The 25,685-nt window shown below is 43.3% G+C and overlaps 1 protein-coding gene across 2 annotated transcripts in view; it reads left to right on the forward strand.

The window, feature by feature from the left end:
* Positions 1-25,685, forward strand: part of LOC114879957 (basement membrane-specific heparan sulfate proteoglycan core protein) — a 97,068-nt gene that overhangs the window by 15,417 nt on the left and 55,966 nt on the right. For both annotated transcript variants that reach the window (XM_029195404.2, XM_029195413.2), the window contains exons 2-9: positions 14,565-14,730; positions 14,797-14,951; positions 15,014-15,164; positions 15,241-15,409; positions 15,645-15,805; positions 16,167-16,322; positions 16,682-16,927; positions 17,187-17,303. In XM_029195404.2, coding sequence (XP_029051237.2) covers positions 14,565-14,730; positions 14,797-14,951; positions 15,014-15,164; positions 15,241-15,409; positions 15,645-15,805; positions 16,167-16,322; positions 16,682-16,927; positions 17,187-17,303 — 1,321 coding nt within the window. The remainder of the gene's footprint in view (positions 1-14,564; positions 14,731-14,796; positions 14,952-15,013; positions 15,165-15,240; positions 15,410-15,644; positions 15,806-16,166; positions 16,323-16,681; positions 16,928-17,186; positions 17,304-25,685) is intronic.

Raw genomic sequence — 25,685 nt, forward strand, 5'->3', positions numbered from 1 at the left:
ACTAACCTAAAAACATTTTGTTCAATTTCTATTTTAATCGCAAACGGGTTACAGCCATCGCTAGACATCGCAACCCGTTGGTAGATAACGCGGTATCGTAACAGTATCAGACGTCGCCAAGTTCTTCCGATCTCATCGCGCGTTAATGAGCGCACGCACGTCGTTTCAATAGTGTCTGCTCATCCCCCCGGTGTTTGTACACGTGTGCGTGAATGCACACACGCGCGTAACCTGGGCCGAGGGTATCGGGAATGTGGTTTTTCAAAAAGACCAGGCGAACCCGACCAGCCGGGAGGATGACGAGGCGTGCATCCACCCGCGAATACAGCCTATGGTCTCCCCAGTGTTGAATAAATTTCAAACGTTCTGTCCCTGTCTCGTAATGATGTCTGCTTGCCAGAGACTTTAACTGAAGCGTTCGTTCGAGCAAACGATGCATACGATTCGAGGAACGACACCGGCTAACCACACCAGACGATCAACCCCCTATACATGCCTTTTTTTTTCTCCGCACCCTGTTGCTGCTACATCGCGAGTGCAAGGGGTACGTGTAATGAACGGGAGGAACTGGGATTGACTTCGAATCACCCGGTTCATTGCTGGCCAATTTAATTAATTCTGTTTGACATTTTTCTACTGGCAAGATTCTAATGAGAATGATGGAATTTGAGGTTATTGGTTAAGTTAGTTTTTTACTTTTTGCCTTCCTTTTCCACGGTTTTTCTTTTGTTTTCTTTTATGTGCCCTTTTGGGATGGGTAGAAGGTTATTTTAGATCAATTCAGAGTTTTTTATATACTACTTTTTACCAGGGGTAGGAGAATTTTGCTGAACCCCACATCAATCTACCATTTTTTTTTTCAAATTTGACATATTCCTTTTCCCTTTGTTTTTATTTTGTTGCGCCCTATTAGTCCTTAATAATTCTGCCCTTGGGCCCTTTCTTTGTTCATTTAAAACCACTTTCCCCGCTGTCAACGGCATGCGGTAACCCATCTTTGAGAAAGCCGCGCTCCACTTAGCTTGACCCTTCAGTGATCTTACTGACACTTTAACCAAATCCAAACGCCTCGGGCCGTTGACGGTGATAATAGATACGTACTTGACAAATAGAAAAATTGCCAAAGAAATAATAGAACTCGAATCAACCAAAACCGACAGATGTGTCCAAAAACATTTGGGCCCTTAGGAGGCAACGGTCGAGCATGATTCAATTCGAAGCGCAGACTGGCGCACGTTAATTGACCTCCATCATCCGGCCAAGAAATTCGCGTGCCGGTTGAATCATCGTGCAAGACTCGGAACAAACTCGGCCAGAGAGAAACTTTTAAGCTCAAAGGCATCCACCGGCAGCAGCTGGCAGCGAGTGGTAAAATTCAAAAAGTTTTCCCCGATTCTTAAACCTTTTGAATAACGCCGGAAATCGTCTTGGGTCAAACGAAAACGAAACAATGGTCGCGGCAGAGCGTCAGCCACTCGCGCAAACACACCCGCGTTACAATAATTGGAAACGTCTGAATGGAGGTGTGAAAAATCCGCTGGAAAAATTGCGAGCTTTTTGTTCTCCGCCACGTACACCAACGACTTGGGTATTTGGGTCGCTCGCGTCCCACATTCCGAGCCGCGTCAAAGTTAATTGCAGGTGTTAACGACGATTACCGTACACGTCCCTTCCCGACCCCGTCTGCGGCCACGCGATTCCGGCTGCCGCTGTTTGTATCCGTGTGTCTGGCCTTTTGTGCGGCCAGGTCGAGCGGGATGAATCAAATTTCATCCCTTTTGTTTCCCGCCTCGTAATTTTCGTCTTCTTTTATTTTATTTTTTTTCTTTTCCTTTCCTTTTATTCACCGCCTCGTTCCGCCAACTGATACTTTCCCGGGGATGAATCCCAGGAGGATTCGACCTGGATCACAACAGTGAAATCTAGATCGAGTGTGTAAACCGACGTAGGCTTCTGATGTTCTTTTTATAACTTCAATTTTTAATCCCGCACAGTTTGGAGATATTCATTTTTTATTACTCCCCCCCCCCCAGCACCTCCTGGAGGACCATAGGGGACTCGGTTAGGGAATTCTCAAAACTTTCAGCGCGACACGTTTGCTTTGACATACACATCGCTGAAATGTATTCATATCGCGGAATAGGCCTTTGTTTATATCTTCTTTTATTATCATCCTCACGTACAGAGAGTACAGAGATCTGGATATCGTTAACGAGCCCCTGGTATTCTTAAAACGTTCCGTAAACGAATTCGAAATACTGGTAAGCTCGTTTGAAGTGTCCATAAAACAGGTTACTGCTGCCTCTCCTATCCGAAGGTCTCTGAACTTACTAATTTCAACGAAGCTATGAAATGTCATTCGATTTCCTTTGTACCGTTCGAGAATAGAAGGGATAAATAAGAAATTCTATTTCGAACGATTGTCGATCCGGTGCATTTGTCGGACGGTCGCGATGAAACCTTCGAAAGACCCCCGTGAAATGGCCCAGACGATCAAACACGAAGAAAACGGTGCAAGTAGGGCGACGAAGTGAAAGAAAGGCGAGAAGGGATAATAATAAAAAAAAAAAAAGAAAAAATTGGAACTCCGAGGCGGGCCCTGGTGCGTTGGCTATTTTCATCAATTTCGTCACTCGTTCCGCCGAAAAACTTTCTGTTGTTCAAGCTCCCAGGAGAAAGAGAGAGACAGAGACCGGGTGAGCCTCTATAAATACACACTTACGACGATATGGCTGATGTAAAATATGCAACAAACGTCGTTCCAGTTCAAGGAGTGAACTCAACTCGGTCAATTAGTCCGCCACGAGACTAATCGTTCAGGGTGATCATTATAATTTTCTTTCCCACTCCGGTTGCGTTTATGATTAAAGGGAGTCTCGTGTCTGGACTGCCGTAGATAACGATTTATCAATGGTAACTCTGACAAATAACGTAATTGACTGTCGATTCGTCAGCTGTGCTGAAGATAATCCATGATGTGTTCTATATTTTGTTTTTTTATTTCTGAATTTATCTTCTTCTTTTATATTTTCAAATGGCACTGGTATGTACAGGGTGTCAAAGATGTGCTTTGAAGAAGCAACCGAATTTAAGACATTAAATTTTAACAAAATAAATATTTATAAGCTTCGAAATTCATATTATATCAATGCACTCTTTAATCATGTTTGGAATGATAAAAACATGTTTGTTGGAGTTTGACCCCATTTACATACTTGACTGACCTTTCCATGGAGCAGATTTTATTTTGGCAAAGAAAAAAAAAGGGAGATTAAAATAATGAATGAAAGAAGCATAGTTGACTTGCTTGAAAATACCACAGAACCTCTCTGGAGCATATTAAATAAGAGCCTTTACTCTGAAAGCTGATGAAATGCCTAAGTTTGAGAGCTGTTGAAAATCTATAATCGACCCATGACGCGACTTGCTTTCCTTAGGATATATTTGCTTTGCGTTTATTCATTCTGTCGAATAGGCTTTGCTGTTGTTCCATTTTCCGGTGAATGGTTTTGAAGTTTCATCAGAAATAGCTATCTTCATGGCTAGGCATCTACTGTCTCTTTGGGAGCCTCTACATTTTCCTAAGGGAGCACCCTATTGCTCCCAGAGCCCACTAGGTTGATTAATCAAAATTAGATTTACAGAAATTTGTTATTTCAAGCCTTTAGTATGTTTGGATAACACCCCATTACTATAAATAGTCTTTTACTATCATTTTGGATCCCTCCTTAAGGGAGCACCCAGCACCTACTAGAGCTCTATTAGGTAATTATCTAAGACATCACAATAGGCTTGAGAAATTTTGCTATTTGGAGATTCTAGAGCATTTGCCAAGCATCCCATCACTATAAATAGTCTTCTACTATCATTTTGGGCCCCTCCTTAAGGGAGCACCCTATTGGTCCCAGAGCCCACTAGGTTGATTAATCAAAATTAGGTTTACAGAAATTTGTTATGCCAAGTCTTTAGAATATTTAGATATCACCCCATTGCTATAGATAGGCTTCTATTACTACTTTGGATCCCTCCTGAAAAGAGCACCCAGCACCTCGTAGAGCCTCCTTAGGTGATTACCAAAGACATCACAATAGACTCGAAGAATTTTGCTATTTGAAGGTCCTAGAGGATCGTTATCATAGATAAACCTCTATCTATTTCTCCTCCCATCTCCCTAAGGAACATACAATCGTGTCAGATTGTGCAATCGTCCTCGTGCGATACTCCGATTCATCATCGGAGAAAGCGGAGGACATGTTTCATCATCTGCCGATGCATAATCTGGCCATTTACGGTTGCTCTCGAAATCCAGCATTGGCCAGACGGACACTTTCCTTTCCTCGATGTCTGAATCTCGGCCGTGAACATGGTCCGCGAAGGAAATGAAACGTTTTTTTATTTTGTTCGGAGTATCTTGTCAAACACGGACGCAGATAAACGGCGAGAAAACAAAAGTGGGTTACACTTGGACAAGCGACGAATCACAGGAAGGAAATGGTTCTTGCATGGAGATTAAGTTCGAAGAGAAAGAAACCTCTATATCCTTGTTCGTGGTTCATTGAATCGAGCCCACTGTCCCGGCCACACAAGGTGAGGCTTGTTCTCCACCTTGATTCGATCACAGTTTCTGCTTGTACAATTCCTTGAATCGGACAGATGATCAAATAGCCACTTCAAACTTGGTCAAACATCTCAAAACATCAATTTCAATGAAGCTTTTTAGGTAAATTTGACTAATTAGGATTCTAGAGCAAAATTAATTAAATAGAAATTGAATTATTTGCACTTTGGTTAATTCCAATTTAGTCAAACATCTTACAACACCAATTCAAATGAAGTTTGGACTAATTAGAATTCTAGAGCAAAATTAATTAAATAGAAATTGAATTATTTGCACTTTGGTTAATTCCAATTTAGTCAAACATCTTACAACCAATTCAAATGAAGTTTGGACTAATTAGGATTCTAGAGCAAAATTAATTTAAAAAAAATGAAATTCCTTGAACTTTGGCCAATTCAAACTTGGTCAACCATCAGAATAAACATGATTTCATGCTCCATATATCTGTCGATGGAAAAGACGGTTTAGCTGGATATTTATGGACCAGGGGGAAATGTTGATGGAACTCGTGGAACGTTTAGTGCAATAACAAATGGAATTGTTTGACACGAAGGAGAACGGATGCGCGATAATGTTCCGAGGAAACGACCACGCGTGACCCTGGCATTACGCGTTTATTCCAAGGATTTATCATCCGTTCCGAGCGATTCGTGCTCGCAAAATTACTTTAATCCATCGATACCATCTGCTAACTATAACAACGATTCTTAAAGACCAAAAGGATAATCGCCTAAACGTAGAAATATTAATGAGACAGAACGTGGCAAGTTTTCTCCTGAATAATCCTCCGCCGATAATGAACAGGAAGAACACGTGTAAAATAGAAAGTGGAAGGCAACGTGAACGTGTAATTTACCGACTTCGCGATAGTTGGCCAGCCCACAAACGAACCTAATAATCCAAAGTGATCGGGTTTCCAATTTACCGCCGATTATCCTAACGTTTTCCGTGCAACACTTCCGGCCCCGCGGTTGCCGATCGTCATTACCGGGGCTCATCAGCGATTGATTACGGCGAAAATGTACGCTTGCGAATTCAACCGCGTTAAGGAATCCGTGGAGGAATTAATGGAACACGAGTTTCGAATATACCAGCTGGTTAAACGTATTAAGGGAGCTCCCTCCCCCCCTCTTTCAAATTACAAAATATTAAATCTCTGACGAGCGAAGGGCAAGATAGACCATTTTAATTATTCGATAATGATTATTTAACCGTTCGAAACAATTGAACAAAAAATGAGTGTCGTTCTCCTTTTGCAAAGGGGGTCAAAGATTCTCTTACGTCATCTCTGACATCATTCAATGATAATAAAATATTCCGTGAGTAATCGAGTCAGATAACAAAGTCTGGTCAAACGAGAATACGGAATAATTCAACGGGGCTCGTTCAATATGCTCTCGTGTCCGAACATCTCTTTCCGTCGGAATCCACAAAGGAGAATAAACAGCAGCTGACGTAACCGACCACGAAGAAACGTGTTCCAGCCGGTCGATTATCTTTTTCCCAGTGATTTCTTGATCACAGACAATGCTGTAACAGGTATGTCAAAGTTTCCAACGACCCACGGTTCGTTACGCGCCATCGTTTGGTCACCTAATCGAGCAGCAGGTAAATAACAGCACGTGGATCCTTTGAACGGACCCGGTGAAACCTCGTGGCACGTGCTGTCATTTCGATTAGAATCTCAAAGGGCCAACTACCTGTCCCGTTTAGTTCCGGGGGATTCTCTCATTATAGGGTTCAAAATTCAATCCAGCACCTCAATTTTCCCCACTTTGGGTCGTTAATGTAACATCAGTGTCATTGAAAATTTAATCAGATTTATGGATGATCCCTTAGTCATTTCGGTTGATAATTAGCAAATTAGCAAAATTTATTGAAAACGAACATTCGGTGCCTTCCTCCAACTGTATATGGTGTATTTCTGGATAGTGAGTCATCTCGTTTCTCTGCCACGTGCTTTCTCCGTCATTGAGTCACGAGCCAGAAGACGACATTCTCACAGTAATACCCAGTGTCTCGAAATAACGATTACCCCAGTTCGACTGTTCAGGTGGAGACGGTCTAACGAGACCGTCGATGACGGTTTCGGATCATCAGGAACAATAATCGAAACAATTCTTTTAAACGACACTCGTCGGCTTGGTAGGTCGTAAGGGTCGCGAGGAAACATTCTCGCGTGTCATCAAGACGGTGAGCTATAGAAACGAGGATTTGTCGCTCGGATGCTAGACAATGGACTATTAGGGCAGTTTCGTGGTAAGCTGCTCGACGGAGCCTCTCTTCGTCGCTCTTTTCTACCACCGGAGGAGGGAATGAGGGTGGAGGGGCTGGTAGAGCCGTAGAGGGTTTGTCGAGGGTGCTTGACGCACACCCACAGAACCTGGCTCCCTTCTATACCCGTTCCTTTTTCATACCTATTTGCTCTACAGTTGCTCGGATCGTGGTTGCCACTGGTTGTTGGCTGCTTTGTGACCGAAAGTCCGTAGAAATTCCTCTTTGTGCATCACCTCGTTGAAAACGTCTGCCTCGTCCTGGATTTTCCTTTTCTCTAGCCTTCGATTTCAGACTGGGGCGATCAGGATTGGCTACTGTACTTTCAAGCTCTTAGGTTGTATTTCATTTTTTTCAAGCATAAACAAGGCTTGTCCCTCTGTGGAGGACTTTGTGCTTTAGGCTTAGATGGTTAGAGGTGATGCCTCCATTGTTGATTTGGGTCATTTAAGATTGGGATGATCAGGACTTTAAATTCTTTAATTTATAATTCAAGTTTGCCCCCCTGTGGAGGACCTTGTGCCTTGGGTGCTGAGGCATGGGTGGCTTTAGGTGATGCCTGTACAGTTGCTTGGGGTCATTTTCAGTGAGATGATCAGGAGTAGTTATTGTGATTGTTAATGGCCTATAGTTGAAAATCTTTATGTTTTTTAATCCATAATTCAAAATTGGCCCCCTGTAGAGGACCTTGTCCTTTGGGCCCTAAGGCTTGGGTGGCTGGAGGTTGACTGGGTTGATTATCCCAAATGTCATAGTTGATTTTTTAATTTATAAATCTTGCCTATAGTTTGAAAATCTTCTGCTTCATATACTAAGTCTCTGTTAATAACCATCCTCATTAGCCTGCCACTAAAATAAGGTGATATAAATGGATTTTCAAGTGTCTGGTCAAATCGATTCCTCCCACGCTTCCTAATCGTTGATGAATAAATTATTTAACGACTTCCAGCTACGCTGATCGAAGGCCACACACGTTGATTGCCTAAATGAAGAGACAGAGGAAGGCACTTGAGAAAATGACAGGAAACACAGAGATTGAAATCTTGAAAGTCTTAACGTTGCTTATCCGAAGGTTGACTCTCGTTTTTTTTTCTTTTTTTCGTGAAGAATGGTTGGATGCATTGAATCGATGGAGTCCAAAAGTCCAGAAGGTGAAATTAACAAGTCAATGCGACGATATTCGCCCGTAGGGTATGGTTGTGCAATCCCTGCTGAATTATAATTTTATTTCTGATGTAATTGCGCGTGTTACGCCGCCACGAATCCATTTCTCGTACAGAAATAAACCGGTTGCTTTCTTTCTGTCTGTTCTAAGATTATTTCACTCTGTCAGCGAATACTTGCAATTTAACAGAGCCTGCTATCGAAAGAATTCCAGATACTTGTTTTTTCAAATTAATTTCTCCAATAACTATAATTTCTCTTCGTTTAACCACCAAACGAAAACTCGTGAAAAAAGCCATCCTTTACCCTGAAACCATTAAAATTTGCTCGATTAACGCGTTTTATGGAACTGGGTGACTGGACGAAAAGAAAAAAGATACATCAAAGGAAAACCTCTTTTTATTTCCTCTGAAACGAGCACAATACTGTTTTATCGTTATTCAGGATGTGGGTTAAATCAGTTTTATATTTTGCTTAATTTAAATCATAGATAAAGTATTAAACTCAATAGAGGGAAAAATTCGATCGTGAACGGATGTGGCGTTCAAATTAAGGCCATTTGAATGATTCGTTGCTAACAGGATGTGGTTTTTCAGTAATTAATTACCAGACTACAATTTTCCAAAAATTCTCTATCACTTGGTAATTTGAAAATTTTATAAGGATTCTTAAATTCTTCGATGAGAATATCAGGGAATCAACTTACATCGTTCATTAATTCGTTACAAGAAGAAGAATCACCTACGTGACGAGCATGCCGTCGTTTTTCATGCTTTTCTTCGCGTCCAGGTGCTCTTTGAAGAAACTGGCTCCTCAACTTTATTAAGTCATTAAATCTCACCGAACATCAATCCCCTCTGGTAATCTTCGACGCTTTAAGCGACCATAAAATTTCTCTTTTTGTTTTTTCATTTTCAAAGTAAAATTACATGACGTATGAAAATCTTTTAGGGCCTCTGTTGACCCAATTCAGTGGCACTCAGGTGTGAATGTGAATGTTCAATGGTTTCCATCTTTGGAGAACAATAGAGGAAAGATCAGGGTCTGAAGTGTCTCCCCCATTATTTGATCAGAGCTGAAAATATCATTTTCATTGAAAACAATAGTGACCGATCGAAAGAGGCGACTCGTGTCCACTTAGCCTCTGTAAATCTTGAAAAAGTTGGCTTGAAAGCCCTGAAGTCTTTCAAAACATTCTTTGACTCTGAAGGGGAACCGTGTCTGCCATTGAAAAATGAAAACACGACAGTTAGAACATCGAAAGATCCTTGCAGATATTTTGAAATAAAAGATCTGTGTGATTTAAGGTTTCTCTTTTTGAAGAAGAGCGACAAGTAACAGAAGAGCTGGTAGGGGTCTGCTTTGGCCTGGTATCGGGAGAAGGGGAGGGTGTGCTTGTTTGGCAAAAGCAAACAATCCATCGAGAGACCCATTTCCTCTGATCCAGAATAGAACGCTTTTGAAGACTTTCGAATCGTTCGGCATCCTTCTGACCACTTATGAGATTAGAAAATTAATATTGAATCAGTAATTATATTTGATAATGAATTATTCATTGGTAAAGTTAGATGGTAATTGTCTTGATGAATAAATCAATGAAATTTATTTCCGTCCTATCGGTTCGACGTTTGATTTGAAGATAGATCGAGAGGAATTTAAAAGTTTTAAAATTGTTGGGATAAAACAATTAGAAAAATTTGAAAAACTCGTAAAAAGGTGTTGCAGAGTCTTGGAAAAATCTGAAAATTTGAAGAATCTAAATTGGTAAAGGATGATAGAGAATAAAAGCCCCTAAGTGGGTGACTGAGCTTTCTAATTTGTCGAGTCGCCTCGAGTTTCAGCCAAGGGGTGAGAAACAGAGAAAATGGGGGAAAATTGTCTGGCTAACCGCATGGGGTGCAAAAAGAGGGTGGAAGAGAGAGAGAATCAAGAATGGTTAACCAACGTATTTAGGTAGGGTGTAGAGATTCCTGCTTGTTTGCTCTGAAAACAAACCTGTGACGCCGTTACGAGCCCTTTTTAGTCTGTGATCGATTCATTCATTCACTCTTTCTTTCATTGAGGACGATTATCTGTGGAGTGTCTTCTGTTAGTAATTAGACGAATATTTATTGATCCAATTATAAATTGAGTCTTGGAAAATCGAAGGGAAATTGTCGAATCCTGGCGAGCTCAGAAAAAATTTTCAGGGTGCTGGAAAATTTGGGAAGGTCATGGGAAATGGAAAATCAAGTGGAAATTTTGGAATCTTGAAAAATCCAGAAAAGTCATGGAAAATGGAACAAAAAAAATCGTACAAAATCATTAACAATGATATGCCATGATACAAATGAACTACGTCAATTGTGTCTGATTAAAAAATTGCCTAATTGATACTTCCCCAATCGCGAACGAACGAGAGGGACAATTGAAAAGGCCAGTTCGGTTGAAACCCTCATCGACATCCGACGGTAGCGCCGGAAGCGTTACGCGGTTTTTTCCCCCTTACCGGAATAGAACGTGCAGTTTCGATGTGTGACGCGTGACTGGCAGATCGCAGCCCGAGGCCCGATTCTTTCGCGAGCTAGAACGTTTCTTTCTCGGGAAGTCGGCAGAATCGTGATTTCCGCAATTTCACCCTTTTCAGAGGATTGCAAACGGTGCTTGTCTCCCACTGGGGGATATGAAAGTTCATATAAGATGATCCGCTTCGGGATCTTATCCCCTTCCCTCTTTCTATGACCTGGGAATCAACACGTGACTATAGTTCTTAGGTTACCATCCTTGGGAGCCGTTGTCTATTCGATTCCGAGTGGTCGTGTTGCGTTACGATAAAAATGAAGGTGAATTGTACAAAATTTTTGGACTTCAATAGACAATATCTGAAGTTATTATGAAATAACTGCAGGTCTCAGTTGATAATAAGCCTAAAATTAGGGATCATGAGTTCAAAAGTCTGGTCCTCCTCCTTCCTGGGTTAAAACACCCAGGGCAAAGGACTGGTAAATACCTGTCCACGTTTCCGGGCACCTTAGGCAGTTAAAATGCAAAGGCGCCCCCTATGCTGCGGCTCTCCGCGGGATTCGTCGGGCGTGTGCGCTCGTTAGTATTCCGCACGACGACGGCCCTCTTTTCCGCGCCTAGCTCACCCTCCTCCACTCGCGGTCTGCTCGCGCGTGGCATGCTCTTCGCATTAATATAGCACGGCTTAAGACAAAGAACGATCGGCCAGCCCTGGTCCTCTCCCCCACCGGCAGCGCCCTCTGCCTCTTTCGCAGGCTCGTCTGCTCGCGATGGACGTATATTTTCGTTAAGTTGAAGCCCTCCAGGAAAGTCTCTCGAATTGGGGGATTTCTTTCTTCTCCGCCTCGCGGAACGTGCCGGGTCTTGACCTTTGAAAGACGTTCCTGCGATGGCGGACCTGATCCTGGCCGATCAAGAGCCTCCATATTTCACCTGGTACCGTCTGGACTGGCTGATCTTCCTGTGATTAGGTTGTTTTGGTTGGGTCAGACAGGTGTCTGTGAATGCTGCAGGAGATTGATGTTGACCTAGGTTAGGATGGTGTACAGGAACTTAGAGGAACTGGTGGGAGGATTGGTTCTTTGGACATCTGCATAAAGGGAGATGAACACTGGGGGGATAATTCTGAAGTGGTTAATTGATTAACTGAAGCGACTTAACCCAATATACATACTTCTTCAAGGCAACCGTGTCCTAGGGTCACAGCCTAAGCCTTAGGCTCTATAGGTCCCAAGAAAGTGAATGTTTATTATGCATCTAAGTAGAGTTTCTTAGTTGCAACAGCTCAAACAAACAGACTGCCTAAGAAAACATAGACACATGTTAGTCTATTGTAAAGCCATATGTGTTCTACAGTGTTTCATAGATCAAGTGACTCTTTATCAAGTCCACATTCTTATCTATGATAAATATTCTGAAATACTCGACTTGGGGGGCAGGGTAATGAAAAGTCAATGAGAGAACTGCATCAGCTTCGAAGCGTTTTCAGTCGCGTTATGCAATCGACACGTGCAGGCAAACTGCAAACTGGGTTTAACGACACAGACAGCAGAGGAGAGGCGCGAGACTTATTTTTCAGGACCAGTTCTCCACGACCGGTGACTCATCGCTCTGGACTCATTTTTGCGCCGAGTTTAACGACCCCCTTTTCTTCCTTCTTCGTTCACCCGGCTGAATCTCCTTCTCGCAGGACTTTCCTGCCCTCTGCTGCGCAGCCTGTTCGAAAAGTGGTTTCTGATTTCGAAATATCATCGGTATTGACATATAGGGCTCTTGAAATGATTCAGTGCTTAACCTCGATCAGTCGTCCAGGACGTCTAGGTTAGGTCGCACCATCAATAGTAATGCTATTCGCATCTAAGAGCAAGTATTAAATGTACAAATTTTACACGTTCCCTTCTTCCCAGTCTTATGTGGGTACCACTGATCTAACTTAGGTTGGGTCAGGTTAGGTTAAGTTTGGTAGGGGGCACCACTGGCGCTGTTCGAAGCAGTCAAATAAGGGAGGATCAAAGAGGCGTTAGGTCTATAGGTCGCATGAAATTGACCGACAGCATGTGGTAGGTGGGTGCCGGTGTTTGGCTGCAAGTTTGTCCCCGAGAAGCTTCAAAGTTCCGAGGACGAATTTCCTGCCGGCCACTTAACCTGCCCCGACACGTATTTCCCATGCATTTTAAGGATTTCGGACACCGTGGGCCCCGCTGTTTTGTCGAAGTATGAGCACGTAGTTGTCGTGAAAGGATCATAGAGTGGACTTAGCCGGGAAATCCCGTGTAAAACTTGCCTGGAATAACAAAGTCTCGTCTCGGAAGCTCGTTCATGCCACCCTATACGACCCACCCTCCTTCCCCTTAACTTCGTTCTTCCCTTTTCTTTCCTCCTTTACGACCGTTTACGATTCATGCTCTTTAACAGGTTCATCGACACGCTTAGATTCTTCGATTATAATGATATTTATATCCGAAAGTTGCACATTTATGGCCGCGAAGAGTTTTTAACGCCGAAAGAAACAGCCGAGGAACGCGTCTATTCGAAGCCCTTCGAGCGAAACAACGAGTTTCTGAAAACGTTGCGTCCTCCTTTTGGCAGGACCGAAAATCCTTTCAGCGTATCTCGCGCAGAAATGTCGACGTTGTTGAAGAGGTCACGAACGTAACGAGCTTGAAAACAGTCGTCGAACGTTGCAGGATGCGTGGCGCGAGTTATCGTGGATTTATCTTGTTTGAGCGTGTCCACGTTTCCGTGATTTTTCAAGGAACGCCGGATGGATGCAGCTTCGGATAAGAATGAACTGCGATTTACTGAAAACGCGTTATCTGTTAATTAACTTGAGTCCAAATCTGACTTAATTAAAGCAGACGCAATACTGATCTAATTCAATAGTTTATATCAGACATGCACACGAAATTGCCCGTAGAGCGCTCGAGTGCCCCCGAGCTTATCGCGTGCCCGCAACTGTACCCACGTGCTCCTAATTATAGATTGATTAAGATCACAATTAACGAGCGTTAGGTCGTGCCATTATCCTCCACGACGTATCGTTTATGGTTACGTAATGTATATACACACCGTATCTTTTCCTACACATGGAACATTCGTGGATCGTTTCGCGTATGCTTTAAACGAACGCGAGAACGTAATAATACGTTCCGTCTGGACCGATTTAAGCTTCATTAACGCGGTGCACGAGCAGGAAAAGCGCGTCTGTACTTCCGGTCACGTGCTACCGCGAGGCGCATCTCCGTGCACGCGTCTGCTGCATCAAAACGCTAAATATTAGCTTTTATTGAGCGTATCCGCCAGATGGTTGCTTTTTCTCGCGGATCAGTTTTTGCAACACTGATTCGGCGTTCCCTTGCGGAAGTTAGGTCGAGTTAAATTACCAGAATTCAACTCAACATCATTCAGTCCCATCCTGTATCCCTCGATCCATCGTCGAAGTAGGACACTAGGACGGTAACGATCCTGAAAGTGCGCTTTATATCTCTTCAGCGTCCTCTGATTCGTGTGGGGTCACGCAGGATCCCCGAGGAGCCATCCAGTTTGGTATCCCCGCACCGTGGAATAACGTCGATACACGATCGCGTTGCATAAGCTCGTCAGCCGTTTTCTTCCTCTAACGATACTTTATTTCCCCGCGCATCCAATAGTCTCGTCTACCTCTTCGAAAGAGGGAGGATGGGCGTCGTTGACCCGTGACTCGTTGAATGCTGGCCAGCTTGTTGCGAATCACGGCGGTGCCGGGTCGATTCTGAATTTATATCGCGTGTTTAGGTGAGAATTGGTTCTTTATGAGCGGCACGTGAGCACACTCGCCGATATACAGACTGATTTGTAGCGATGGAGAGGTTGGATGCTCAGGAACAGCTTCGGTTTGCGTTATTTCAAGCATCCCTCTTTCGTTGAACCTCCTCCAGGTGCACCGTAATTGAGAATCGACGTCATTTGACGAATAGATAAAATAAGATTCTAGGCATTACAGAACGTTTCTCTGTTTACTTTGCAGAACGACGACCTGGTTTTCGACCAGGATGGCAAGCAGTCGTTCAACGAGGCTCCGTTGATAGAGACGCATCAGCAGGTGTCGATACTTCATCGATTAAAGAGAGGAATCTGGGACTTGTTCGGGACAGCATCCTCGACAGCGGCACCGACTACCGAGGCAACAGCAGGTACTCCGTCACAGTCCATGTTCATCCTCATCTTTATTCCACCTTAACCCGCTTTGATTCCCGCAGACCAAGACGAAGACAACGCCGAGGAAGAGCTGGAAAATGCACCGCCAGGTGAACCTGACGGCGAAGCAGAGCCAAAAACGTCCAGTGTTAAAGAAACAGCCAACCTGGAGAGACTGGTCCATGAGAGGGGAGATCAGTATGAAGACGTCGAGGAGGTTAGCGATCGAAGATCTATCGTTTGTCTAGGATGTTGTAACCACTGCGTTGCGTTTAACAGGAGAACGAGATTGGTAATACAGCCGAGGGTCGCAGGGAACCAGCTGACTTTGGGAATACCGACGACGAGGACCTGGCTGGTTCTGGGGAAGTCGAAGGTAGTGCCACTGATAGAGGCATTGATATTCATCCTTCTGCGAGGGGAAACAGAAGTAGGCTGATCAGATTGTTGATATTGGGTCGATAGTACACTCGTCAAGGTTTACAAAAATGGGGATGGTTTTACAGAGTACTACAGGATCACCCTGACTGTCGGTGAACCCTATCGACGCGAGTATGCGGACAGAAATAGCCGGGAGTACAAGGAGCTTAGTGGCAACTTGACTCAACCCCTTGAAGAACTGTACAATCGCCATATTCCTAATGAGAACCATCATGTCAATGTCGTCAAAATATCGTAAGCATCACTGGGATCTAAAGTTGTCCCTGGTTCCAGGACTCTCTGACACCTGGTTCGCAGGAGTCTCTGGACTCCTCCCAGTACCTTGCGATTCTCCTCTTTCCCATCAATGAGATTATTTTCAAAAACATCCAACGAGATCAGAAATAAAGGAATTACCTAAGCCACTGGGTCACTGTGGCTCAGTCTAAAGGCATCCCAGGAATGCTAACAATTTTACTGCTTGTTTTAGGCCAACGTCCGACAGCTTCACGTCACAAGTTACTTTAGACATTGGCTCGACGTTCACGGATGAGTTGGAGGTGAGGAACATCCTCGAGCAACAGCTGCAGTACCACTCATTGGGCAACATCCAAGTTGGTCCAGAGGGATTCACGTTCAGAGTGTTCCAAGGTAACTTATCCCCTAGATATGCTGGCGGGAAAAATGATCGATTCCTCGGCGGACCATCTCCAAGCTGTGTGTGATTCGTAATTCGATATCCTTTTTGCTGTCGTATAAAGAGGAAGTTCACTTTGGAGAGGAGATCGATGAACTTGAGGAAACTTTTATCACGTGGGTCTGTGTCAAGGGATCGATCTCTTCAATAATTGAACACAATTAGTGATACCTAGTGTAGTACATCTGCACGTGAATGATCAACATATCAAACTGTTAGCCATTGTTCTTATGTTCTGTTTTATTTTTTGTTGCATCCTTTTGTTACTTGACGGTTGTACACAATGAAACACATCCACACACGAACACACATCAGCCGACAGAGGTGTAGACGAGCTGGAATGCGACCAATCGACAGAACTGAGATGTAGAGACGGTGCATGCGTGCCATTAGACTCCAGGTGCGACGGCATTGCCCAGTGCGAAGACGGTTCTGATGAGTTTGACTGCCCCAGGACGATACCAAGTGGACGTAAGTAAACGAAGAAAATCGCGATCGGGCTCTGTAAATATATCTAAACTCTCACAAGGATAGTTCCTGAAGTGGTACCCGGATATCGATGCATCAGTATGCAAAAGCTCATTAAAATCTGATACCATCACTTCAGAAGCTGCTAATTATTGTACAGTAACTTGTTCTATTATTGACAATCATTATTATATTCAGTGTAATTAACTTCATCGCATGCTAATTTTTCACTACTTGAAAGGGTGGCCAGCAAAGTGGCTGTACCTTCTGCCATTCATATGATTTTTTGTTTCTCTCTTCATGTTTTGATTATTTATCATCTAAACACACGACATCCTCCCTACTGACCATCCGCCCGATAGAGGTATTCTATAACACCGTCACCTCATCGCACCGAGGAACTGGAGAACATCATACCGAGGTCGAGACGACGACTAATCAAGAGGAAGATGAAGAAGGAATCACATCGAGACCTAGCGTGAATAAGTGTCGCGCCGACGACACGGTACGCTGTAGCGACGGAAGTCGTTCTATTTGCTCGGTACAGCAATGTGACGGCGTGCCAGATTGTGACGACGGCGGTGACGAAGTTGACTGCCCCCATCCAGGTACAGAGTCTGATTTGGGATACCTTAAACATGGCTTCGAGGGTCACATCGAATTGTACATATTGTATCATAAACACATTGCATGATTTGTATGTAGCCATAGATTTCATTTTTGTTGCTTTGTTCTGGCAAACAAAGAGGTCAGAGATGACTTTCTGTTTGTCGTCATCTTCATTCTCTTTATGTGTACAAGAAGCGTGCAGAAATGTAATTTGTTGTACTATTAGTGGAATACGAAGTGGATGACTTGATTTTACAGGCTGCAGTGCTGGAGAATTCGCCTGTGATGTGTCCAGGTGCATCTTGGAGTCACATAGGTGCAACTTCATCAAGGAATGCGACGATGGAAGCGACGAACACGACTGCAACTACCCCGGTGAGTCTTGTTTTTTGTTATAAAGACGGCTGAAAACAGCTACTGATTATCGCCTGCAGGACAGGTAGAAATCTGTATACATTTTTCTCGTGTTAATTTCGTAGTCGATAAGGAAGATTTCACGCGACATTACCGGCTGTTAGATTTATCCACAAACGATAACATCAAATTTTTCGTCGGTAAAACGTACGATATTCCATGAGAATCTACTTGACCGACGAAACGACCCTTAATCTTGATCCACGTGGCCTCAGACAACCATTCTCGAGGCTGTAGCTTTTATTTCACCGGAAATTAATTAAAAATAGTTTTAACGTCGGTCTCGACGTGTCTCGGCTCGAATACGACCCGGAACGTGCCGATTTTCCCCGTTGAAACAGGGTCAGGTGGAAGTCGACCAGGATGTACCTACTGAATATTCAAAAACTCGAGGGCTTTCCCTCTTCCCTTTTGTTTTACGTCGCTTTTTTTCACTGTAAACCCGGTGTCGAGTGGTGGTTGATCGTGGTCAAGAACGAGGAAGCAGCGAACGACTAGGTGGCCACATGGTGATGGCTGGTAGCTCTGTCTGCACCTACTTAGGCCAGTATTAGATCATCGAACACGACCTCTTGCCATCGTCTTCCTAATAATAATTACGAACCAAATCTGCTACTGACATTTCAGAGTCTAATTTATATTTCAGATGTAGAATCGCTTATCATTTTGGTGGTTCTACGTCATCAGTTAAGAATTTCTGATTCTTTGACCTACTTAACACATTTATGCCTCTGATCCTGATGGAACTTCCTGGCACTACAGATGATGTCACCATCCTATTAAATGAAGTTCTAGGCGACTGCTAGATAGTGTATATTCTGTTTCAACGAAAAAGTCAGCCACGTATGCCGAAGGTCCTCGAAGAGATTGCTAGGCCTAACAGCGCGACAAAGGAAACTAAATTTTGAAACAGGAACGTGCTCTCTGCCACTCGGCTGATCATACTCTGAAAGTAGGCCAGACCGCGACGGAACAATGAGTCGAGAAGGTTGATCCTTGAAAAGCTGATCGTAAACCAAATATCATGCGGTCTCCTCGGTTCTTACCACGTAGGTAATGGTTTTAGACGACTCAGAAACGATCCGTTTTGTTTCCTGTCGAAAGAAATAATACTCGAATCGATTGGAAGTCTAATAACTTCTTTTTAACGACGAGCAAATGTTCTTGAAGAATCGCGAATCAGACTTTTATCGAAGTTTTAAAGCTACCTGGTTTCCTTAAACGAGTCACGGTTAGGGGAGATCCATCGGTCGCGGCGGAGACTTTTTTCTGCTGCGGTGGGAAGGGACAGAGACAACGTCCCGTATAAATATCCGCAGACACGCAGCCCGGCCAGGAGCGCTTTTACCTGCTTCCAGTAATCGCGATGTGCATGCTTAATCAATATTCAAGTATTCAGCCGCGGGACACGGGGAGCGATCAGGCTTGTCCCTTTAGCCCCCCGTCCCTAGCGATGGGTATTCCATTCCCTTTGTCGCGAGTAATCGAGCAGTTCAGTTCCATTGAATGATCTGTAATTTCACAATAATCGCGAGTCCCTGACACTTGAAATCCATAAGAAAGATTCAACCCTTTGGGATCTTTTAAAGATGACATCCCAACGTTCAGATTTGCAAGTCCTGGTCCCAGGATGTCAAATCTCCATTTATATTTCTCTGGCTACCAATTTTCTAGGCCTAATAGTCAAGGTCTAAACGCTGAGTGTGCCATATGTTCAGTACCGTGGTCTGATGTCCCATATTCGAGCCCATCGCTAGCTCGTCCCTCCCTCCAGCTACCCTACCGTGCGTTTCTCCACGTTGAATAGGAATGCGCATAACCACTTTCGTGTCCTCCGGGTTGCTTCCGCGATATGCCAGCTCGGACGAGGACAATTATGAGTCCTGTTGGGCGCGTAAGCGAGTAACAGGGCTTCGGAAAGGGGGAAGACACGGGTATTTGGCGGAGGGCGGTGAGGTTACGTTAGGGGGTAGTAGGTGGAACAGCAGCACGCTAGGCACTGCCACGACAAACGTCAACTCCCACTGTCCCAAGGCATTAGTCAGCCGCGTCCTCTCGGCCCATATACACTGTTGGCTAAAAAAGTCATCAGCGTTGAAATAATGAACGACGTAAATGCTGTATCATCTTCTTGATTAATTGGCTGGGTTTATCAGCAGCTGCCGAGTACCCTCTGTTTGTCGTAGGAAATTGAAGGTGTGATACCGATTGTACCAAGTGAACTATGGAGGCCAGGACCCTTCAGAGTTTGTTTTGTTATTAAGCACGTTGAAGTATAAATGGTAAATAGGAAAGTAAATGGATTGGAAGTGGATTTCCTTTTGGGTTTGATATGGGATTGATCAGGGTAGACCACTTGGCAGAGTTTGCCTTAGACCTATGGTCCCTGGGGGATGGCTCTATGTGTTTTTCCCACTTCTCGTCGGATTAAGCCTCTGTAACCCATTATTTGTATGAGGGCAGCATACATACATGATATTTCCACCCGTGGAACCCTCGGCAAATGCGTATTAACGCGTGCACACTCGTAAGGAGGGTATATCTGTACCCAGAAGGACGCATGCTTACCGCTGACTGTACAGCGGACCTAAATTTGCATTCTTTTTGCCATAATTAAGGACACGGGGAATATTGTAAAAGGTTTTTTCACGACGATAAGAGGTGAAACTTGAATTTACGTTTCCAGTGTCCCATTGTGTTTGCACAAGACCGTCCGATTTTTTTGTTCGAACACAGAAACGCAAGCACTATTGACAAAATAAGCGTATGCAAATGTGTCGCGAGTCGTTGAACGGGGTGATTTGTCTAAAAACTCGCCCGGCTAGAGTCGTTTGTTCCGCTTATAAATCATGCCGCGAATTTCAGGCATATCGCGTGAGCCTTGATCGATAAATTAACAAGCTACCTGGCATCCGGACGAGGCAGGGACAAAGCTGAATTACCCGTTTCGTTCTTTTTAAACCGTGCCTAATCTAATTTCTCTTTATAACTTAACCTTGTGCCCTACTGAACGCGTTCAGCCGGGTGACGTCATAAGACTCCAATGGGTCCGACCTTATGACGTCATAAGATGCCACCCTTAACAAAATTGCCCCTTCGCAATTCCAAAATTCCAAACGAACCTAACTGTACTTCGAATCAACCACCGAAGCAAGGATGCATAAAATGGTTCCTTCCACCGTCAGATTAAACGAAGAGTAACCAGGATCGCGCCGACGCGACGCATCCGCAGGGGGGTGGATCGTAATTCTGTCGGTCGCGTTCGTATCCTCGTAAATTACAAAAAAAGTCGGAGAATTGTTGCCGCAGGTATAACCTCGGTTGTTGTGCATCGTGTGTATGCACGTGTAGAGGAAGCTTTTGAAAGTGGGAGGGCTGGTATCTGGGATTGGAGGTGGAAGGAGGTGTTGTTCGTTACTGGTGGACCCCTTAAGTGTACCAGCTGCTGCGGTAACGCCTACCAATCTGCCGTTTGTCCCCTGTACCCCCCCCTCCCCCCCCCTTTTCCGCGAGCTTAATTCCGTTGGCCGTAGAGAAATGAAGCTTAAAGCTGAAAATGAATTCTAAAAAGCGTGCCTGATGAAACCGTGCCGACGATAGGAGGGTGGTACCGTAAATCTGACGGCGCTGCTGTCGCGAATGGATCATAATTGCGGGACGCGGCTGTACTAACTATAAATCATGCGTTTCCGGTCGCGGTTCTCCTTTTACCGCGGGAAATCGTCGCGTTACGCCGATTAATAACCGGGAAAACTTTCCCAAATGAGGATTTATTATTATTCAACTTTACCAATACCGACGTCCCACCGAAATTATAGTCACTTTATTCAGGGTCAAACGAGCGAGGTCTAAAGATAAAATGCTGGAAATATTCTTGAGTTTAAAATATCGATCCGCGAGCTCCAGTTTCCGTATGGTACTCGTAGATGCGTACGATGTAACGATGAATGATCGTTCCAATGTGGTATATAAAAAAAAAACCATACAGTACCATTGGAAAGCCTATAAAATCTAGAAAATATGATATTCAGAGATGCGAAAGGTGAAAATCTTCACCCGGCTAAAATTCTAATTCTTCCTCTGTCTTTTGATAAATGAAAATTGATGTTAGGATGGAACGAAGGGAGGATTGCTGAAGATTCGAGCCCAAAAGTCCTGACCGTCGTAAAGCATATCACTGGGCCGTTGAAGGAACACGTTCGAATTATAAAAGTTTAAATAAAATAAGTTCAGAGGTGGATGGTTCGTGCTCCCGGCTCGGTTGGACAGAACGGGACGAGGAAAAACGCGGCCGCACGTCGGGCGGAACGAGGAACAACCCTCGGCCCGTATGTTTATTCAAATTCTCTTCTTCCTATCGCATTTTCATACTAATGGACTTCTTCAACTTTGTCTACCTTTTGTTCTGGACATGCTGTAACGGGACGTCACTTCTTGGATTGTCTTTCAAAGTCCAACACAGCTCGCTGGTACTGCCTGATCGTGACGATAGTAATTAATCCAGGCCTACCTGGGATTTACTATACTTTTATATAGACGTTTAAGAAAGCCCTTCTCTTTTTCTTAAAACATGCCAGTCCTAATGGAGGAATCGTCTTTTTTCCAAATTCCAATTAATTCTGATCTTTCCAAAAAACGAAGCCCTTCATCCCCTAAAATTCTGAACAATCAATCAGGATCAGTCTGAACCGTAACGAACCATAACTATACTCCTTCGGTGTCCATCAAATATTACGTCTACCATCCAGCGCTGTTCATCTCGGTTCAGGCTAGGAAAAAGGTATTCTTCGGCAAACAAAATTACCCCCGGCTAAAACCAGAGGATTTAAATCCTCGATAAAGCTGTGTTGCCGGTGGTGGTTATAATCGAAGGATTTTCAATTTTCCTGCCGGTTTGCCTTCCCATTCCGTTCGACCGGAGTCCGTGAGATTGCTGCGCACGATCCTACCCACCACTCCATTGGCGGGTGTTGCGAACGACGCTCGGCGCCGCGACGCTTTTCCCACATTACGCCGCGGACCCGCGGCGCCTGCAACAACCTCCCACGCTTCTTCTCGCCAGTTACTCGCTCGAAACGGCACCGGTCGTGTCGTTTCGTTTGCTGAATTATTTCGCGCGAGGGACACGTTCGTTAGCGGTAATCATCGATTTATACATCACCGTTCGTTTCTTTTTTGAATGAACTCGAAAATTGTCCGAGCAATTAGTCGTTAATTTAATTTAAATTGGATTTAGTTTAGAATATCAGCTACTTTGGATCTGAGGATGAATTTCTTTGAAGATTTCGAAACTAAAGATTTACCCGTCGTATAAATCTGCCTTTACTTCTGTCGGAACGATGCTAATGTGTTAATCTCTCGATTTGTTTCTTCCTCCTCGAGGCCCTTTCTCCCTTCGTTGATCGCTCTATTCATAACCGGTGTCGCGTTACGAGTTCCGCGGGGGCGGACCAGAAAGAGACTCCTCTTCGGCCAATCTCCCCGAAGCATTGGCTGCTCACGAGCAATCGGTAAATCTTTCGTAACTGTCGGCTGTTCACAAATTCTCACCGGTTTCTTCGACTACTCCACCTCAGGGAAGCGAAAGTTAATCCTCTGGATCGCTCGTGGATCATTCACAGGATCCATTCATGTAACTTTGTAATAAGACGACTATCTTCAAGGGTGTTCCAAGTCTTCCCGATGATAGAGGATCAGTATTTTTATTATAGTTTAATTGTAAAACAGAATTTTCTTTTTATTTAAATATTAAAACTTCAATGGTTGCTGGATCAAGTTGGGCAGTGGAGATTTTTTTGCATGATTGTACAAGATACGTGAATGTTTGAGATATTCGAGCCAACTGGTGGTAAGATTCGTAGAAGTGAAGTTGCTGAATGTGCAGTGAATGAAAGAAGTGCAAGGTGGTTTCAATTAAAAAGTAGAATTCCTCCTGGGACGTGTCAGGTTAAGTAATTAAGACGAATCCTGGCGTTAGAAAAACCTTGGAGAAATAGTCGATGAAGTAATGCAGTGTTGTTACTTGAGTTACAATAGTGCTAACCTAAACTCAATTCAAACTCATTGAGCTAGTCTTGAGAAACGATCTGTCTTGTTACAACGTTCAAATCCCTAGGGAGAAAATTTGAACTGACTTAACACTTTCTAGGATTCCCTAGATTTGATCCAAATTTAAAGTTAGTTCTAGACAATAATTTATTTCATTGCAACGTTGAAATCACCAGGAAAAGGATCCAAAGTAGCTTGAAATTTTCTAGGGTTCCCTAGATGTACCCCAAATTCAAAATGATCAAATTTCCCTAGCATTAAGTTATTCCTAATTACTAATTTATTTGATTATGACATTAAAGTCACCAACAGAAGATCCAAAGTAACTTACAATTTTCTAGGGTTCCCTAGATCTACCCCAAATCCAAAATGATCAAATTTTCCTAGCATTAACTTATTCCTAATTAATAATTTATTTGATTATGACATTAAAGTCACCAACAGAAGATCCAAAGTAACTTACAATTTTCTAGGGTTCCCTAGATTTATTCTAAACTTGATCCAATTCCCCTAGACAGTAATCAATCGTTGAAATCACTTACAAGAAAGATCTAAAGTGGCTTATTTGACTAAATACCATTGAAACAATTGAAATACTCGAACAGACGAAAAAGAGAAACACGTTTCATCGATAAGTTAACGTGAGTAAGTAAAAAGCGAAAAAAAATTCAAAGTAGCTTAGTGCCTCCCACGCTTCCCTTGTTGACAGCGGAGGAGGTGGGGTGGCCTGTTCTTCGTTCGGTTCATGGTGACTACTAGTTTGCCAGTCTGTCAGGCTCGGGCAACGCGGTATCTACTTCTTCGAGCTCTGTTCACCGGTTCGCATACGTTACGTTCTTTTTTTTCTCGTTCTGTTACACACCCCGGCTACGATTGAATTTCGTTTACAACCAGAGAAAGATATTCTGTGAGTAGATCGGTTGCGGTGAAGGAACACCTTCTTCGAGGATCGTAAGATTTAATGTCAATTTTTTACCATTTTTTTCCCTTCTCCTTCGACATGGAGTGTCTTGAAATACCTTTCTTTTTTTTTTTTTTTTAAGTTGATTGTGAAGTTCGAACACGTGCTTTCTTCCTCAGTGATAGAAGTTTAATTTTGGACGTCTTGAAAAATATTGCCAGAGGCTGTGACTTTTGTTTTGTTAAGGATAGAAATAGAAAATTAGAAAAATGAATTTGATCGAAATCTTTCTCGTGAGTGCAGTGATACACTGGAGAAATGTTATTCTAATTTTTGTGTTATGAATAAAACAGGGTGATTTTCTTACGTTAATTAATTGTTTGGTTTATTTTTCAATACATCTTTGCATTAAATTATATTAATGGAATAATAAAAATTTCGAACTCAAACTTATTTGCAATACATATTCCAGCTTAAATAGGATGCAAACGATACATGCAAAAAATAGCAAATCAGTCGTTTGTATTCAAAGTTTAGGATCAGTGTACAGTAATATGTTTTCTTAATGAACGCGTTGAGTACCGTGAGGAATCGGTGACCGGCAGCATAAATAATTAATCGAACAATTATGCTATAATCAGACAATAGATAATAAATCTTGATATTCGAAAATTAATTACTTTCATTCGTAATAATTAAATCTTCGACAGATGCTCATTTTTTACCACGACAGTGAACGTGTTAAATGAATTAAGAAAAGACTAATTGCAATTCATTTAGTATACCCGGTAAATTATTAAATTAAATATTCCTGATTAAAGTACCCGACCAAAATTTCACCCTCATAGACATCACCATTTTTACACCTAGGCCAGCCCCTCGGTCAGCCTCTCGTTTGACGGTGGTAGAATTCAAAGCGTGTTGTTTTTTCGAATCCAAGTCCAGTTTCTTTGTTGAGGGCGTCGCAATGACAGCCGGGGACAGAGGTGGACTTTTTTAAATTGGACGTCGAGGTGGCTCGCTTCACGGGGAGAGTGTAAAAGTCCAGGAGTGTAAAAGTGAGACGGATAGATCGATAGGGTGAGAAAAAAAGCGACGGGCTGAAACGGAGGGGAAACCGCGTGGTGTGCATCAAACGCGCGGTTCTCTCGCGGCTTTCAGAAAATAATTAAAAATAATTGAAAAACACAGCGCGTTGTCGCCGTGGCCCGAGCATTGTGCTTGCACGGTGCACAATTTCCTTGCCTTTTTCCTACCCCTTTACACTTCCCTCTTCCGACACCCGTGGCCTCGTAATCCCGTGGAACAAAAACCGAATTGTCGGTCGGTTAAGATGCAGAGGGTTACGGATGGAAAAAACATATATATATATAAAGCTGTCGTGTAACTAATGA

Source organism: Osmia bicornis, chromosome 16 (genome assembly GCF_907164935.1).
Source record: "Osmia bicornis bicornis chromosome 16, iOsmBic2.1, whole genome shotgun sequence".
Lineage (NCBI taxonomy): Eukaryota > Metazoa > Arthropoda > Insecta > Hymenoptera > Megachilidae > Osmia > Osmia bicornis.